This window comes from Lichenostomus cassidix, chromosome 3 (assembly GCF_008360975.1).
Source record: "Lichenostomus cassidix isolate B80296 chromosome 3, HeHo_3.0, whole genome shotgun sequence".
NCBI lineage: Eukaryota > Metazoa > Chordata > Aves > Passeriformes > Meliphagidae > Lichenostomus > Lichenostomus cassidix.
The window spans coordinates 98,623,071-98,643,003 of record NC_139483.1 but is presented as its reverse complement, the minus strand read 5'-3'; the positions used below and the strand labels follow the sequence as shown (position 1 = coordinate 98,643,003).

General features: G+C 36.8%; 1 protein-coding gene across 3 annotated transcripts in view; it reads left to right on the top strand.

Moving 5' to 3' along the window:
* ROCK2 (Rho associated coiled-coil containing protein kinase 2) overlaps nt 1-19,933 on the top strand; it is a 101,820-nt gene that overhangs the window by 53,837 nt on the left and 28,050 nt on the right. For all 3 annotated transcript variants that reach the window (XM_085056862.1, XM_085056860.1, XM_085056859.1), the window contains exons 3-6: nt 2,645-2,745; nt 8,880-9,017; nt 11,595-11,855; nt 17,590-17,734. In XM_085056862.1, the coding sequence (XP_084912988.1) occupies nt 2,645-2,745; nt 8,880-9,017; nt 11,595-11,855; nt 17,590-17,734 (645 nt within the window). The remainder of the gene's footprint in view (nt 1-2,644; nt 2,746-8,879; nt 9,018-11,594; nt 11,856-17,589; nt 17,735-19,933) is intronic.

Sequence of the window (19,933 nt, the reverse complement as noted above, 5' to 3'; positions counted from 1 at the left end):
GAAGCCGCCCTGGCCTCCAGTGTATCAGCTTTGAACCTAAACCCGCTGGCTGTGACTCCAGCAACCTTTCCATTCACCTGGTAATTCTTCTGTGCAATCCATGTCAGCCTGGTTTGGCTACAAAGGTACTTTGAGATGCTGTGTTGGAAGTCATGCTACAGTCAAGGAAATGTACTGCTTTCCCTTTGTCCACCAAGACAGACATCTTGTCACAGAAGGAAATCAGTTTAGTCAAACACAGTTTGTCCTTTTTTAGATCCATCCTGTCTGTTTCTATCTTTCCATGTGCATCATGTGCTTGGAAGTGGATTCCAGAAGGATTTGCTCCATAATCATCTTGGGCAGTGTGGTCAGGATGTTGTTCCAGCCTGAAGCCCCCTTGTTGCCCTTTTAGAACATGGACATGGCGTTTGCCCTTTACCAGTCATCACCTTCCCGAGTTGCCATGACCTTTCAAAGGTGATAGAGAACAGCCTGGTAATGGTCTTGACTGATTTCTTCAGCACACTTGGATGCATCCTTGTTGTCTCATGACCTGGTGTGTGCCAAGTTTGCTCTACTGGTCTTTAACTCTTAACTTCCTCTTCTGTAATATTGTGCTGCCCCACACTGCTGTTGTCTTCAAGGAGCTGGGAGGCCTCTGAGCAGAGCTTGAGAGTGGAGTGAGGCAAAAAAAGGCATCAACTGCCTTGATATTCTCCATGTCCCTGGCTCTAGATCACCTACCTTGCTGAGAGCCATGGGACCATATTTGCCTCATCCTTTATTTTCTTGCCAGTGTATTTATAGAATCTCATGTTTCCCTTCATAATCGGGGCTAGTTTCAGTTCCAGCTGAGCTTGGCATTCCCAATTCTGTCTTTGCTTCTTTGGGAGGTTCCTGCTGGGTAACCCATCTCAGCTTCCGTATTCCAAACCTTTACTTTTTTTACTTGAGTTGAGGCAGAGGTTGCCTGTGTAGCTGGACTGGCTCCCCACCATTCCTGCTCGATTTCTAGCTAATTAGAACAGACTGTTCTTGTGCTATGAACATGTCATCTTTGAAGATCAACCCACTCCTCTGCCCTTCACAGCAGCTTTTTACAGGATCCTGCCAGTGAGTTTTCTAAACAAGCCATCGTCTGTTCTCCTGAAGTCCAAGGTCTGCTATTTTTCTTCTTCAGGTCTGTTCGAGTCTTAAATTCCACCATCTCACAGTTGCTTCTGCCAAGTCTGCCACAGACTTTGTCTTCCTGAGTCAGTTCATTCTTGTTTGTGAGTAATAGATCAGAGTGCCTCCCTGATTTGGCTTGTAGCTTGTTTAGAAGGAATGTTCCTGATGGTCAGGCATCTCCTGGATTGCCTGTAGCCTGCCAAGCTGCTCTCCATGAGTATGTAGGAATGGTTAAGCTATTTACTGGATGTTCATTATCATTAACTCCCTGAGACCATTAAAGTCATCTTTAATGTCATACTGGATTAACTGTATCTCAGATCCTTTTTTACCCTGTATTCAGATCTGAGATCCTCTTTAATGCCTTGCTAGGGGCAAAATTCCATGGTATTTGACCCTAAACAGGGATCTCGCAATATACACCTCTACCCCTCTCTGAATGTCAGCCATCCACAGCTTTTCATACAATTTCATGCTCTTCCCTGGTAGAGTTCTTGCTCCAGCCACCTGTTTTGCTTTGTTTTGTTCTTCCTCTAAGCGTGGGGCTTGTCACGCCTGAGATTACCTCCAGTATTATGTATTCTATTCATTGATTCCATTATCTTTTGTCCTTGTAATAAGAATAGATTTTAAAAAATGCATTTAGCTGGGAATGCATTTATAGCATGCTTCATTTACAAAATTAAAGAGTCTAAGACCTTGCATGTTCTTAGAACTTGTCAGAGATCAGAATTTCACTGTTTTCCCTTTTACAGGTTCTCACAACTACCAATAAGACACATACTGGCAGGCAGAGCTTATCTGCTCAATTAATAATGATTGAGCATTGTAGACATAATTTCAAGACGTGTAGAACTACACATGTGGTGAACACCAAAAAAAGCACTTTGAGATGGCCAGCAGTTCCATACAGAGGCATAAACTTGAATCAATGTTTTGTATGGAATGGATGGGTGGATCTGGAGTCAGATCTGTGCATGATCTGCAGTTGCACATGAAGGTTACTGAGTTACATTGCTCACCATGTGAGTGCTGTTGAACCCTCTGGGTGTGTAGGAGCAGGTTGCACCTGCAGTGCTTTTTGTGTACCAGCTACTGCACTTCGGCATTATCAGTGGAGTACCAGTGGACCCTGGGAGCATAGCAGGTAGCAACAAATGATTGTCTGAAAATTACAGATAGGCATCTCTGGCTCTCTTCATTACCAGAGTCTTCCCATAAGCTCCTGAATGATTATTGGAGGCGTGAAATAAGAGTCAGCAAAATGTGAAAGACATTTCAGTTGTTACAGCTAAAGGTAGAGGGTTCATGGTTTCCAAAGAATAATGAAATGGGATATTAGTACTGGCTACAGATTTCAAGAATTACCAAGAAGGCTCTAAGGATTTGAATAAAAATAGCTTATTTTTACTCTAAAGGAAAACTGTTAAGAGAAAATTCTTGTATTCTGTTAATAAATGCATTATCACAACATCTGTTTGATTTGTTTTAGATGAGAAGATTGTGGAAAAAATCCGAGCTTTACAAATGAAAGCTGAAGACTATGATGTTGTTAAAGTGATTGGAAGAGGGGCTTTTGGAGAAGTGCAGCTGGTAAGAATGTAATGATTTAATGTTTAGAGAGATTAACATCTTTACCCAAAACCTTCCTCGGTCTTCATGTTTTATATTTAAAAATACATTCTTAAAAAGAACAAGTGTAGTTTTCATTTCATTTTCATTTTATTGTGAAATGGTTTCTGTGCATAATAAACAGTAAACCTGAGTTTCAAACACGATGGATAGGAAGGGAAGAACTCAGGAATCAGTCTGCTATCCTTTGATCAAAATCAAAAAGGCAGTTCAGGGCAATTCTAAATCTTCTTGGCCAGGAGTATCACTTAATAATAATACCTGAAACCTTCTATGAAAGAGCAAATGAACAATGTGAGAAAAGATTTTTGTTTTGTTTTTGTAATTGTGATGCTTGCATTGTATTTAAGTGACATGACTCACAGGATTTTTAAAAGATTCTTTTCTTAACATTGTCTCCTTGACATGTATGCTGTATAGTATCTAAAGTACGAATGGGATTACTTTTAAAATTCCTGTTGTAGAGAAATTCTGTTGTAAAAAAATACATAAACTACAAAAAATAACTTGATGTATCACACTTGGTCTGATTTTCATTCAATTTTGATTTTTCCAATACTTCCAAGTCCTGCTGTGTGATAAATGGCACAAAAATGTGAGCATATGTATAAGATGGATTCATATGTCAGTTTTAAAATAAGCATTGGATGTAAGCGCCAGATAGAATCTAGAATGCAAACATTAGGGACAAGTTATCATGAGCTAACAGATAACTGTGCACCAGCTGATCCATGGTGAATTTCTGTGTGAGCACTTTTGGAGGAAGAGAGATGTGAAGCAAGTAAATGGAGAGGGGAACAACTAATTTGCAGCAGTTGAACCCTGTTATCTTGTTACCACAAGGTAACAAAAATTACCCTTTTGCTTGTACTTTTTGAGGTGGAGCTGACATTTTGCTGCTCAGTGGTAATTTTGCCCTAGGAAGCTAGGAAAATCATACGGTCTTGTAATATATAACCATTTTGGAAAATACAAAGACACATTGGAGTTTTGTTGAAGAACGTAGTAAGATATAAGCTGTGAAGGGCTTATATGAGGTTCACAGTGTATAATGGAAATAAATTCATGATCCATTTATAAAATTCTTTGTATTTTCTGTATTAGTGTTGATGAAATTTGTTGGAACTGGAAAAAAAAAGCCCTGTGACTAGCCCGATATTATTTGCATGACTTACGGGTAATTTGCAAATTTAGATGTGATTAATGTGGCAGATAGCAATATCTAATCAGCAATTTTTAGTCATCTATGTCATTTTTTAAGACACCTTCATCCAAGTCTGGTAACATGAAAATGTAGCACCCTCTTCCCTATTTCTATCAGGGGCATTTACTCTTTGTTTTTATCCAGATGAGTATTTCCAAAAATCTTCATTTTCTAATAAGACTTCAAAGAATTATTATGTATATTTATATGATTTTGTGTCCGTGTTGGCAAGAAATTAAAAACAAAACCAAAACCTTCAGCGGAATCTTGCTTTCTTGTGATGGGGCTGCTGCAGGGTGTTGGTAAGAAAGCAGTCTACTCCTTGTCTTTTCAATGACAGTCACATCAAATGGTTTCTTTTAAACTCTTCTATTAGACATATATATCTTTACATATATCCACATGTAGCAGTGAATAGAGACACTGCTTGTGCACTTACATATGAAGTCAGTGAAAAATCAAGTTGTATGGAGCATCCATTCTTTGAGGGGGTGGGAGATGAAAAAGAGAAAATCCCAATAACAGAAGTCATGTGCCATTTTTGGATGTCACACTCGTATAGTTGCTGGAAGCATCCAAGAGAATTATATTTTTTATGTCCTTCAAAAATGAAAATAAATTGTTTTCATATGGTTATTTCTTAAGAACAGAAGGGTTTTTCTAAATTATTTTAATTTTCTTTTTCACATTTCAAATAAAAGTTCCTGATCTGTACTGGAAACTCTTTTTCTTAATTCACCATGTCATGCACAATTTAAATTTTTAGGAAGAAATGATTTTTCATAGTATACATACTGCAGTTGGGCACTTTGAGGGATCTGAAGACAAACTTTGTTTTTCATTTGCCTATTAAAGTGTAATGACAAATTGCCTAGTAACCTAGTTGTACAATGATGGGGTTTGCGTTTTGTTGTTGTTACAGGGTTTTTTTTAAAAGACCTTAATAAGCCCTTCAAAAAAAGCAAGAATCTGTGGTATTGGAAGGGAACTTCTGTGTGTTCATATAGAGCTCTTCTGTACTTCACATCAATTTAAAAGAAGTTTTTTTTATGTAAAAATACAAGTAGAAATCATGTTATGCAGTCTCACAGCTGATAAGCAGTGGGCTAGTAAATACAACTGCAGATCTGAACTAATATTAGCTGGTGATGTCGACATACATACCTCAATTTTTTGCCTCACAAGGTATGATACAAGTTTAAACTATTGAGCTAAGCTATATCTATTTCTGCTCCATTCAAAATGTTAACACCACTGTTGCAGATGATGGATTTGCAGTAATGAAAATATTTTGCAACACTTTCTGTGATCAAAATAGAAATTTGCTTCAGTGGGGATTAAATACAGAAAGTACCATAAATAAAACATGATTAAGTACATGAGTTATATTAATGAATGTTTTATTATCAGTATGTGTTGTTGTGCATAGGTATTGTAGCACAAATATTTATTAAATATTTATGTTTCTAATGGTTATATTAATATGCTCCGTTTGTGGCTTATAATGTTTGCAGCATAAAATATTCAGCTATGACCTCTTTAATTTCGTTTTCCCTGAATCTTCTGCTCCAGTAGAGCATTTTATTGCTAAAGAAGTGGTATGAAGCAATCAGGTTTCCAGATTCTGTCAAGAAAGTGAAACACATTCTCTACTGCTGTGTTTTACAGCTAGATTTTTTTTTTTAAAGCCTTGCATTTTCTTCTTCCTCTCCCCTCCAAAAAAATTTAAAAAATAGTCCAGTAAAGAGAGATCAGATGACTCTGGGCTGAGCATCTGAGTATTAAACTCTACACTTGAACTCTGGTCTCTGGGTTTGCTGGGTCTGTAGTGATGGGGAAAGCTAAGGAGATAATTGCCAGCTGCCAGATCACTTCTTTTACACAGTGCCATGAATAAAAGCGACTGGTGTCTAGGGCAGACAGAAAAATTGAATTATAGTGCTTAATATATTACTTCTGGTTTATGCAGAAACAGTAATTAATGAAAGCACATCCTGAGTACTTCTTGTTTGTTTTCACTTGTGGAAAAATCCTCTTGATTTGAAATTGAAATTTATCCTTAGTTCCTTCTCCCAGGTCTAACCACGAAGGACTGTAATGTTGCAGTGACACAGCAGACTGACCTGGTCATGTACTGGAAGAGAAAACTAAAGCCAAGTTAACACTTTCTTGTGTTTAGGTTCTACAGGATGGTCTGGGTGACAGTCTTTACTGTCTGATTTCTTAGTGTTGCAAACCAGTAGTTGTCATGGCCTGCATAAACAGCTGCTGGTTTATTTTTCATCATTAAGTGCTTTGTTTATTAGGTTTAGTTCCCCATCCACTGCTGATGTACAGTTCTGTAGTACAGGAGATAAAGCAGTCATGTTTTATTACCTGAAAATTTGTCAGGTTGTTGAGCTTTCATACCCTATCTGTAGTAATTTCTTATGGATATATTAAGTATTTTAGGATACCTCTAATTAATTCTAGCCTTAGAGGTCTTTTCAAAACTCCACTCTAGGATCTTAATTTTTTTTAAATCATAAAAGAGACAGTACCATTGCCAATGGCACTATGTTGTATGTACCCAATCTGATAACTTCAAATGGATGTGTTATTTTCTCTGCCTGCAGATTGTCTTCCCTTGTGAATGCTGTGGATATTACGGATGCATCTTGTGTGTACTTGCTTGTTGAAATTATTACATTGTTGAAGCAGACTAGAGTAAAATTCTTTTTTCTTAATGCATTTTCATGAGTTAAACACGGCCATGTTACTCAGTGCTAATGGCATGAAGGGATTTTCCTACCTATTTTGAGAGTTACTCTGGTGAGCTGCAGTTTAAATTTGGCAGTTCATTTTAACAGTTGGAAGAAATTGAAACATCATGACAGTTTAATACATGAATAATCTGCTGTATGAGCCAATATCTGTATGTACAAATATAGCTCTGGGTAAAGAGCACAGTGACTAGCCGTTAAAAAGGCTGTCTCCAGGGGCCATGGTGGTGATAGGAGGAGGAATGTCAGCACTAGGTCTGCTCACCTGCAGGTTGTGCCAACACACACTCTGCCTCTGGCTGTGCCAGTATACTTGTTATTGCTTTGGTTTTGTGATTTCTGTACAGATAAAGAACATATCCTGAAATTTTCTCAATATATTATTTAGCCAATAACCTATTGGTGCTATCTAGAGAGGCACACAGACTGTGATTTTGGGCCCCCCACTCCTCTTTACTTTGCCTCTCCTGTACGTGAGCTTCCTTCAGGCTGTGCTGATTTCCATGAATTTTTTTCCCAAGTAGTGGGAGACAGTTGTTTTTTTTAAATGAAGGCAGCTACTCTAACTGCGCCTAGGCAAGAGTACACAGCGACTTTAGGAATTCTAAACTGCTAAATTGCAGAGCTTCAATGTGAGCTTTCACAGAAAATGCATCTTCAATTAAAAAATATCTTTTTGAGGTTTCTGGTCTTTGTGTTTCTTCTGGTTTTGGGCAGGGTTACAAAAACTCTACTTAGTGGAGTATAGATTGTGGTGTACCACCAAGTCTTTGTAAGTAATCCCATGTGGGATTAGTAAATGGGAAGTAGTTTACAAAATACCTTCTTAGGACACCTTCACTGGCCGACTAATTAATATCTTAAAATATGCTTATAGAGTTGTTAATGCACACAGATCCCATATTTCTGTTCTGGTGTTAGGTTGGAAATTTTTTGATCTAACTGTGCTGAAGGTTGATTATTAGTGCTAAACTATGCAAGATACTAATAATGAAACCTTTGCACCTATATTTTGAAGGCAAAAATACCCAATTTCAAGAACAGCAAGTTCTTAAATAATCCAGTTTCTGTTCATGTTCTTGCACTTTCCACCCGATGCTGCTTCTGCTCCTTCAGCAGTATTAATTTTTACATCTCCTCAGGAGCAGGAGACTGATGCTCCCAGATCTGTAGACCAAATCGGCACCTCTCTGAAGCTTTGCACTGCAGATGTCATGGACCTGAAACAGCTGTTGAGAAAAGCCTATTAAACATTCTTTCAAGTAACATAATTAAACTCGGACATTGTGCAAAAATAAGAAGTTAGGACATCTGCTTTATTTACTAGATGTGAGGGCTTTTGGATGCACCAGAAAATCATAACTTCAATTTCTGGTGCATTTTACAATTTTCACAAATTCATTTCACAAACTAGTTCACTGACTTTTTTATTTTAACAGGAAAAAAATATGCAAAAACTTAAGATCGTGATGACTCAGACTTTTAACTGCCGAATACTTCTCACCTTGATTTCTTTAAAAAACATTCAAGACTATTAAAAGCGTGTTCCTTTAATAGTTGTTTCATAAACTGGAATGTCTCATGTTGTTTAATTAGCTGAGTAATGACTGCAGTGTTCAATTTTAGGATTTGGTTTCATATCTGCATTCAGAAGAAGTTTTAAAAAATATTTTTGTATTTTGTAATAAAGGCTTTAATTCCAGTTTTCTAACAAGATTTATCGTATTAATTTTCCACCATTTAAAGTGAATTTAAGAACTAGGTAGGAAATGAAATAGGAGCAGTCATTTTTTGGTGCAAAATAAAAATTGGCAGAGGCTGAGGCAGACTGCTTGCCCAATTTCTAGCATGAATGAGTTCAATGGCTAGACAGTGTTCAGAATATGAAAATAAAAGCAGAGTTAGACTTTATTTCCTGCTATGGTGGGGTTTTTTTAGCAGCTGTTAAGCTTTTCTTTTTAGGTTTGAAGTTCTCAAATCTTTACTGTGTAGAAAATTTGGCATATGGAGACCTGGAGGCATTGCATCCCAGAAAGCAGTTTGCACATAGCAGAAATAAACTATGCTTGTACTCAGGTTTTTAATGAGGTATTTTAAAAATACTGCTTCTCTTCTTCCTCAACCAACAGGTTCGCCATAAAATGACACAGAAGGTTTATGCAATGAAGCTACTTAGTAAATTTGAAATGATCAAGAGATCAGATTCAGCCTTTTTCTGGGAAGAAAGAGATATCATGGCCTTCGCCAACAGCCCATGGGTGGTTCAGGTAAGGAAGATGTGTAAAAGTAAAATAATAATAACCACAGCAATAGTAATGATGCTGATGCCATAAATACTTCCCAGTCTTGAGCTGGTTTTGAATTTACATTGAAACTCAAATCGAGGTTTAGGTTCGGGTTTTTACTTCTTAAAAGTATATTTTTACAGCAGTTTCACTAAGTTTTATGTATTTCGCTGTGTTAGAAAGTAGATTAATTTACATTTTCATCACTACAGATGCACCATGAAACAGAATTAAACAGATTTTTGAAATACATAATTATTTGGAATAATAAGGAAGTTACCTGTCCAGCTATGAAAAATCCTGTCTAGAAATGTAGAAACAACTGTGACTGGTAGTTTCAGTCTTCTCTCATGATACAGTCAGTTGATCACAGGCAATTGGTATTAAGAGTGCTATAAATAGTCACTGCCTTTTCAGCTGCAGTTTGATATATGGATGAGTGTGCAGGGCTGGTCTCCTGCAAGACAGGAGGCTGTAGCAGTGGTTTCCTTGAAACCATCTTCTCTTAGTGGTCAGTTAGCATCAGCACTCAGAATATCCAAGTAATGGAGAGTTGACTGCTTCAGCTGGGCTTGAGCACCATTGCTCGCAGCTGTCTCATGACATGTGTCATCAAGATGCTCTAATGTGAATTATGCCATTGGGAACAATCTGTACTGATTATTGCCATTTGTTGTAACTGGTAAATTGCACCAGTTAACAAAAGGAGTAATGAAAGCATGTGCTTGGAGAAATTGTTAGTACTTAATTTTGTTAAATAATTAATTTAAATGCTCTCATATATATTGCCATGCTGCTGTATATTTAATAAGACTGGCTTTAAGCTTTTATTTTTCATAACACTTTACCTCAAGTATACAAAATTTTTTATTTAGATGTTTTGCTCTTTGAGCATGTTCTGTGCTCTTGCCTATATTCAGCAGAAATACTCAAACAAATAGATGATTTTTAAATTTAGTTCTTTGTTCTAGTAACATTAATTGTCAGAAACTATTTTTCACATGCAGTTGAAAGTAACGAGAAATGCATGACGTGGATTTTCAAAGGAAACTGTCACAAGCAGGATATAAATGTGTGCCTGCATTGTAAATAGCAAAGGAACTACAGTGTAGTTGTAATTGTGCCTTCTACAATTAGGTGTATTAGTGTGATATATATATATATAGGTGGTGTGGTCCAGTGGGGTAGGACATTGAGCTGGTTTGAAGAAAATGTAGGTCCTGTTCTGATCTAGAAACTGGGACAGATCACACTGCTTTTCTGGGTCTAGTTTTTAATGTGAAAAACAAATGAAACAGGAGCCCTAAATAATTTTAACTTTTTTTTTAAGTGAAATCCCTTGAGGGAAATAGCAAAAGTGCTTTATAAAGACATAGTGCTGTTATTTATTATTATGTTATATTAATATCTCTACATGCGAGAGAATAGAGATTATTTTAAATCTTCATTTAGATTTTAATATCTCATTACATTATTGTACTATATATTGCATATAGTATCCATTTGTGAAAACAAATGCAGTGCAATATATATGTATGAAAATACATATTTCTAATCTAAGTCTTCTGTCACAAGTTATAAAATTAATTTTAATCTAAAGGTCAAATCTCCATAATAACATACCTGCCTTTCATGGTTCCTCATCCTCCATGGTCTTCCTGATTCTGATTTTGTCCTTTCCAAACATCCTGTTTTTCAACTGCCTTTAAATTTTGTGTGTGTGTGTAATTTAAATGTGTGAGTGATTTTAATTTTTAAGGTAAGGCAGTATTCCCTGAGAAATAAGGTAAGACTTTCAGAGATTTTTTCACACCAGTCATTGAACATTTGATAGTAATGCTTTTTGCTGGACTGGGCTATTTTCAGACCTGGTGATCACTGGGTGGGATCTCTAAAACTTCTGCACTCTAGGTCTGAAATACATTTTAAAGAGACTGAATTTACCTTCACTATCATGCCAGTAGGAAACATACTGACTGCAACCTGTACCAGACCAGTATTTTATTGTTATGGATTGTTTGTTTGTATTGTGTTATAGTTGTCTTCAGGAACATTTTGTTTTTCTTTCTTATTTCAATATGCATTGGTTTACGACAAACTCAGTAGTGACTTTGCAAACCTGTACAAAGATAAGAGAATTATAATATAGAAAATTTATAAACAGTCTAAGATGCTGCTCACTGTTGAGTTATTTTCAAATCAGAACATGATGGTCCCTTTCGCAGAGTTGATACTTTGCATTTTGACACAGTGATACTTTTTAATGCCAAGAAGCATGGAGATGGATGGATGGATAGATAGATAAAAACCTATAGTATTGAAATAATCAGGAAATCTTTTTCACTTCCTTAAAAATGATAATGAGGGGGTTTTGAAGTTCAGTAAATTTCAAGGTAATTCATAATTAATAAAACAATGTAGATTTTATGAATATTAAAAGTAATCTTGAAAACATATTTTCGAGTTTAATGAAACTTCAAGATAAAGGGCTTTATTTTTTTCCCTATCTGTCTCTGAAAAGTAATTGCATTTTTTCCTTTCCTTTTTTTAACGTTGCAGCTATTTTGTGCCTTTCAAGATGACAAATATTTGTACATGGTAATGGAATATATGCCAGGTGGAGATCTTGTAAACCTTATGAGCAATTACGATGTGCCTGAGAAATGGGCCAAGTTCTACACAGCCGAAGTTGTTCTTGCTCTTGATGCAATTCACTCCATGGGCTTGATACACAGAGATGTGAAGCCTGACAATATGCTTTTAGATAAATATGGGCATCTGAAGCTGGCAGATTTTGGCACTTGCATGAAAATGGATGAAGTAAGTATGCAACTGAATAATCTATAAAACTGTAATTCTAAATTACATCTAAATCTAAGGTTATTTTCTTATGAATTATAATACCCAAAGGAATATTCATCAAATTATCTACTTGGTTAGAAAGCTGTTTCTTGTTTCCCACTTTTAGCTATAAGAGTACTTTAAATAGTGTAACCTTTTCTGTAATCTGTTCTATCACACGGAAGAAGGATGTAAACTTACTCTTTGCTATTTTTGAAAGCATGTCTGTTTATGAATATCTGAGGTACATTTTTTTTGCCAAATGTCTGAAAAGCTTGCAAGATAACTCTTAGTTTCAACATTAATAGCCTTGGAACAGTTCATAAGCTGACTTTTTTTTTTTGTAAATGAAATTATTTTATAGGCAAGATACAGTCCATGTGTTTTTTTCCTGTATCTAATTGTTCTCATAGCATCCTCTAGTGGTCATTCAAATGAGGTCACAGTGAAGCAGCAGTGGTATGTGATATATTGATCAAAATGCGTTGGTTATTTGTCAGGATGCCAAGATGTCAATTAAAATGATTTAATTTTCTAGATTTTACCATGTACAGCCAAATACAGTTTTCTAATGAGATTGTATAGGAATATTTTTAACAGGATACTTCATATTATCAAAAAATCTTAAAAATAAAACTACCCTTTATAGTTTGCACTCTTAGAATCTTCCCTGACAAACAGTGTTTTGTTGTAATTGCAGAATATATTCTTCCTGTGAAAAATTACAACAGATTCTAGAAAAATTGTATATGAATGTATGTTACAATTTGCCTGGTCTTTGAAAGTTTTCTTTAGTAGTGTTGGCAAGGGTGATCCTTTTAAGCTTGCTTGCTTTTATTGTTTTGGGGTTTTTTCTATATTGTTTAGGCAGTGCTAGATATAATTTCTGCAATCTACTTAATTTGCATTTGCATCATTAAGTTAATGTCTCTTCAGCAGTTTCTAGAAGTATTGCTTCCGGTTAGGGTTATTTTTTTTTTACATGATAATATATTAACGTCATCATTGTACAATTGCAGCTGTTTGTTGAAGTTTAGTCTGTTTAGTTTTGTTGATGTTGTAGTTATTCTAAAGGCAGAGATAATATTTACCTCCATTTTGATTTACTTTACTGTATTTTAGAGGACAGCATTTACTTTAATTAAAAAAATCAAAAGTAGTATCTGTCTTTTAAGTCAGTGCTTAAAAATATTAATATCTGTTTTGATTCAGTAGATTGTAATGTTTTAAGGGAATCTGTTGCTCATTGGAAGTGACAACAAAAAGCATCAAAAAAGCTCATAAGATAAATCTACAAAAAATAAAGGTGATGCTCTGTGCTGTTTTATGGACCTCAGAAATGGTGGACCTGTGCCTTTTACTTTTTTTCTTTTTTTTGTTGCTGTTGTTAAAAAAACGAAATACTAAAATGTGGATGATGATACTGTAAATGTGAGAGATGCATCCATGTTTCTCGTAAAAAGTTACAGTGAGCTCCACTTTAGCCTGGGCATCATCAATGGACCAATGATCTTCTAGAGAAGTTAATTTTTTAAAAGATTACATTTTAAGTTCTTTGTGTTTCTCAGACTCAGTGGAATGGCAAAAATTTTTTCTACAGGAAGCTTTAGAAGTTGAGAGGTTCTGGATTGTCTCCAAATCTCATGCTACTTCTTACAAAACATGAACACGTCCCAGCTGTGTAAATATAATATTGGTGTTGGCAGACTGATTTGTGGAAAATATATGCTTACCCAATACTTATTTATTTTTTTGGATTTGGATCTCTTTTTGCAGTTGTGAGCATTTGCATCTTCCTTATGCTGTTGAGAGCCCAGGAAAATTTTGCTGCAATTTGCTGAGAGATTTTTCTGACCTTTGCTGTGGAATTGTGTTCAGTGTTTGCTTAAGTCTGCCAGGCCAGGCCAGAACAGACACTTGCAGCAGAGTTCCTCCTTACCACTTTGTGAAGAGTTGCTGAATATTTTAGTGATGTTTTCAGCATAAAAGGATCTGTTCTGTTTATGTAACTCAGTTGTAATAATTGGGGGTTTGTGGGGTTGTTCTTTCCTGGTTGTATTTTTTTTTTTAATAAATTGTCTTTTTTAAAATGTGCAACAAATTATATCTATATATAGAGAGAGTATATCTATTGTTGAATAAAGAATGGAGTTAGACTCAAAAATTTAGCAGGAACTGTGGTTCCCTTTGTGGTATTTTGGTATGATAAGGTAGACCAGGGCAGGTTTCACTAGGCTCTGTCTAATCCTCAGGTGTTCTGTAACAAACTAGACAGTAGTTGGCTGTGGTAGGTCTTCGAGGGCCCCGAGCCCCCAGGGTTGCCATGCACAGCACTGTCCTGTGCTAACTGAGCTTTCAGCAGAGCACAGATTCAGAGGGTATCTGTTGAAAGAGATGTGACCGAAAGAAGGGATATTTTGGGATTATTGCCTCAGCCCAGGCAGTTCAGCTAAAAGAAGCGGCATGTTCCTCTTTTTAGACCCAGCTTCTTTCTCATTGAAGCTTGTCTAATGAAGAAGACTCTGCTGGATCCTTCCTGCCTCAGTCTATTGTCTGCAGTACACTGCATGAGCTGCCTGCAGTGCTAGCACCTGATGTGTGCTATCCTAATGTTTCCACACAAACACCCTCCAGCTCTTGTTTACTGGAAGGAACTCCATGAGGGAGTGAAAAGCTGATTGTCAGCTTTGGTTCAAGACAGCAAGTCCTTCAGGTCTGATGGAGATCTTCCTGAAGATGAAACCTGAATTGCTTTGTCTGCAGCAATATAATAATGCTGACTGATGCTGGGAGACACTACAGCCTCACTGCCAAGTTGTCAGGAGCTGTGAGAACATTACTGCATCTCCTGGACAGCCTATTATTTTTTAAATTGTGCACTACATCTCTCACGTAGCTGCAGCAGATTAATTCCAAGGTCCACCTTGATCTTTTGAGGTGATGAGAAAAGTTTCAGGTAAAACACTGGCCTGAGACTCCCGACAGGAAGCTTTTGGATGAGAACTGACTTATAGTAACTGTGCTACTCAGGCGTAAACAGAGGCTTAGTGTTTGAAACACAGGATTAACACATTGTCTAGCGAAAACAGCACCATTTAAGTCTCTTCAGAATGTAGGGACTGCCAAGGTGCTCCACACTGGACAGAGAGCATGTCCCTGTTTACTCAGCTTTGATGCCACGGATCACAGAAGCGAGTCTGACTGTGGTACTAAAGGTACGCAGTACTTAAAAATACACACAGAGCAACACCCAAGGTGTTTGAAAGAAAAAGTGTGTAAATGAGTGAACAGAAATCTGGGAATTTTATATTCAGGTAATAATTGGATAACCTCCCCAGGGACATGGTAGAATTCTCTTTGCTGGAGTTTTTTGTGATGCAGTTGGACAGCATGCTAGATAATCTTTAGATTATCTAGATAATGCTTCTTTTCCTATGACAGGTTGGGTCAGATGATCTTTCAAGGTCCCTTCCAAGCCAGGCTGTTCTATGATCTGTAAATGCATTTTGAGATTAGTTCCTGAGACAGAAGGTAGAGTTTTTGGGGAATAAGTACAACTAACTCCATGTGCTTCAGAGAGCTGCGGTCCATTGAACTTGACGTTAGCATGCAAGGCATTTTTTACTGTAGAAATTTGTTTTGTTTTGTTTTACTGTTCAGTTATTTGGCATCTTGTCTGAAAACTTAAGATGTTATTACATGGAGTTCTTTAGCATCTGTAACATTGTTGAAAAGACTTTCCTTGTTGCTGCATACCAGCCATCAGACTTGTGTAGGTCTGGCTTGTTTTTGACACAGCCTTTGCTTGTTTGTTTAAGACTTCAAAAAATATCAACATGTTTAACATACTAAAAAGTATTGTTGCTTTGGTGTATTAATTATAGAGGGATAGGAAATAGGTTTTTAAGTAGTTAGGTGTAAAGGTGTTGAGGCTGTGACCAAAGCTGCAGACTTCAGAGAACCCTTTCAGAACTGTTTTGGTGACTTTGTTTTTAAAGAATCTCCTTTCCCAGGGAGAGATTCAGGTGGCTTCAATCAGACTTGACTGAGCAAAAATTCAGACTTTCCCTTGTTGTAATTTTGTGTTTGGGTAAAGAACAGATAGATACATACCAGTGTTGGAGGCCTCATTAAGTTGCCACAGTCCTACTGGTTGAGCAGAATCATGTAACTCTAGAGCAATCCCTCCTGTGCTCAAAGCAAAGAGAGGCTTCGGCTTCAGAGAAGACATGTAGGTTAGTGCTCAGAGGGCTGTGACAGGCAGGATATTCAAACAGTGCTTCCTGCCATGTGGTAGATCCATTGCCAAATGCTCTCAGCTTTAGATTTCTGGAGCCTTTGAGTCTTAGTTTATTTTGCAGTGTTAAAATGTGTTTGTCTGTATTTTTCTTAGTCCAATGAATGCATTAGGTCTTCTGAAAAGAGTTAACTTCATTTTCTTATCCCAATATGAATAAGCTATGTGCTATCTCATCCAGCATAAAATTTACCTGCTCTTCATTCTGGAATTGAGAAGTTAAAACTTCTTTAGGTTTCAGTTTTAGAATGCCGTCATAGAATATGATTAGCATTTGCCAGGAGGACATGTGAAATACTTTACAGGTCTATACAGTATTTAGTCATCCCTATGTTTTTGGCCTTCTGCTTCATGACTTTCTGGATTCTGTTTTAGTACAGAAATAAAAGCTTTTCACAGTTCATATTGTGTGTGAGAAAGACTATTGTAATGTGGTGTCTAAATTTTACATATCAATACAATTGCCAAAACAGAATGTTTCTCTTATTTTCTTTAAATATCTATTTTGACCTTAGTTGTTGCTACTAAAATTCTGTATTAATATTCAGAATTAATACGTGTTGCCATTCATACTGGTGGCAAAATGCATGAAGAACTTTGTAAGATGACATAGATGAAATTTCAGATTGAGAAAGAGAATAAAAGATGAGTATATTTTTGGTACTTCTCTAACTTCATCCATGATTTCATTTCCTTCATCCATCTGGTCTCTCAGTAGTAAATTCAGTGAATTTGATTAAAGGAAACAAGACTTATAACTCTGAACCAGAATGCTTGCAGATCTGATTGATGCTTCTGCATCACTTAGCCCCTACATTTTTAGTTTTTTAGTGTGAAGCAGAGGATGAGGAAGCATTCCATTGATACAACTGTGGTAATATGTTAATATTTTTTTTTTTTTTTGGAAAAAGCTTTGCTATTCTTTAAAAATACCTTCTCCTTTTATTCTTCTTCCTATCATTAAACAGAAAACAAGGTGTGTCTATAAAAATTTACTTATGACTAGATTTATTGGCTGAATTAGAGAAAATTGTTACATATCTGCATTGTTTGGTCTAGAATTCGTAACTTGTCAAAATTATTCTAAAGTTTGTCCCTGAATTCAGTGAGAAAAGGAGCAGTCTGATATGGTGTGTAGCTTCATATTGAAACCAAGAGTAAAAATAATAGGATTGAATTTTGGGTGGGAAGATGAAGTCAAGAGAAATCACTATGGGGTAGGCAGGGGTAAGCACATTACCAAGAAATGTTATTTGAATCCATATTGCTTCTTGAATATATGGATTCAATGCTCCTCAAACCAAGTATTTTAGGCTATATTTTTCCTGGTTTTCTGTTCTACTAACAGAGGAATTGGTTAAAGAGGTGCTCAGCAGCCCCTTGAACTGAGCTGTTTGTGTTGTTGCTGTTGCACAGACAGGAATGGTGCGCTGCGACACAGCCGTGGGGACTCCCGACTACATCTCGCCCGAAGTGCTGAAATCGCAGGGGGGTGATGGTTACTATGGACGGGAATGTGACTGGTGGTCTGTAGGGGTTTTCCTTTTTGAGATGCTGGTTGGTAAGTAGTGATTTCTTCTGCTAATGAGATGATCACTGAGTCTTTCCTGTGCCTTTAGCTGCCCTTTGCTGCGCAGAGGCTGCTCGTACCTTACTAACAGCCCCTGACTTTTGGCTGATGCTGCGGCTTCATTCCTGTTCCCTTTGCTCTCTGTCACTCTGGCGCTGCGACAGCTGTTTGCGTGCTTGCTCAGTGATTAGTTCCCTGACTCGGTTCAGCTTAGAACTAATTCTTAGAATAGTTTTAACTGGGGTCAGCTACCTCACCACATTTGTGCCATCTCAGGCAGGACTGAGTGTGCAGGGACACACAGATGAGAAAGGAGTGTAAAGGGCAAGACTGTCCTTTTCTCCTCCTTTTCCACAGCACATCCGTGTCTTCTGTTAAGTCAAAATGTGGGAGTATGGCTCGATTTTTTTCTTTTGTGCTTGAGTCAGGATTTTCTGTTAAAGTACACTGGACTGCTATGGCAACGAACATATAATCTGTTAAGGGGATGAGTCATCTGCATCTTAAAATACTGTGAGGATCAGTATTATAGTCTGGTAGCAAAATACTGATTATAGAAGATGGAATTGAGCATATAATTATTAAAAATCGAAATCAGCATTTTCTGGGAATATTGCAGATTTGCTGTTTCTGGTATCCTGAGCCAGGAAAGACCCTTGAACATATGATGCTATTGCTATTTCCAAGTCTTTAAGAATTATGGCATTTTGACTTTAAAAATATGTGGTTTATAGTTAATAGTCTCTCATGAACAATTTTAGCAGTAAATAAAATTACTCAGTTCTTAAAATACTGGACATAACTGTCCAAAATGTTTTCTCAGTATTTCAGAGCCTCTTTTTTTTTTCCCCTCCTTGTATCTAGGAGGGAAATATTACTTACTTTTTACCAATGTGTGGGGTATGGAGAAATTATCTAATTTTGTCTGTGCTTATGTATCAGATTCTGCCTATGATCTTCTAAAACTTTGCATTTCAAAGAAAGCACAGAAACTGTTTTGTTATTCTGGTTTTGATAAAGCTGCATAACTAACAAAAATGGTAACTTTATTATGAAAATGAAAATTTTATTGTGTACTTAACTAAAAGGTAAAATGTTGGTCGCAGGATGAATCCTAACATTAGTTCAGTGAGTTAAGATAGTTTTGAGGTGTGACCAAAATCAGAGCTGCTTCCAAGAGAGAAGACAATTGAGAAGAGGAAGGTTGGGAAAGAGGGTAGTAACAGCAAATATGAGTGATCCCTTCCTGCAATGCTCTGGTATGGCAAGCTAATGAATTTACTAAAAGTCTAGAAGTTTAGTTCAATTCTTACTTTGCCATAAAATGAGAGACAAAAGTTAGTATTGTTGCATTTATATTCTTTTGAAAGCAGAATGATTGTTGTCCATTGGTCCGTTAGTACATTTTTTCATGTTTGTGGCTTTTGAAGTGCTCAGTTCCTTGTTGGAAATCTGCATCCTGCAATGCCAGATGATTCCTGTCCGCACGCAGCACACCAGAACAGAGGAAAAAATCTAGCTTGTGACTGATTGTTCACCTTCTCTATTAAACCTATGGATTAGTTGGGAGAAAAGATTTCTGTAAAAGTTGGAGCTTCTTGGTTACAGACGCAAACCATTTGTATGTTAGGAATGTTGACAGTTAATTTGATTGTCAGTTGCCTTTATCGCAGCCTATTCTTTTCACTTGCCCCAGTTTTACCTTCCTTAAATCTAGTTTCTTTGCAAATATCTTTAACTAAAGCCTAGGCTGGAAAGCTTTGGGTGAGAAGGGTCTATGATTTTAAGAGCCACCTGCCATATTAGTATGGACACTCAAGCTGATGTAATTTGTCAGTCAACAAGATTTATTAATATGGGTTTAACAGTGTGGTAACACACTGGGAAGGCTCCTGCTCAGAGCTGACATGCCTTAGGCAGGGTAGACCTGTGTGCCTCTGAAACGGTTCTCAGAAAGCTTTGGTGGATTCCTTCCAGCAAATGTGCATTAGCAAATCTTTAATGAGTTTTGGTCCATTTTACCCTTGGAGTGTTTAAAGATTGATTCATGTGGGTGTTAGCTATTATGGTCAGCCATTCTCTCTTTTAAATGAGAAAAAATATTGAGAGTCTCAAGGTGGAACAAAAGATGTAATTCACCAGGCAAAAATTTGGTCGTGATAGGCAGGACGGAAAATGGTGTCATTTGTA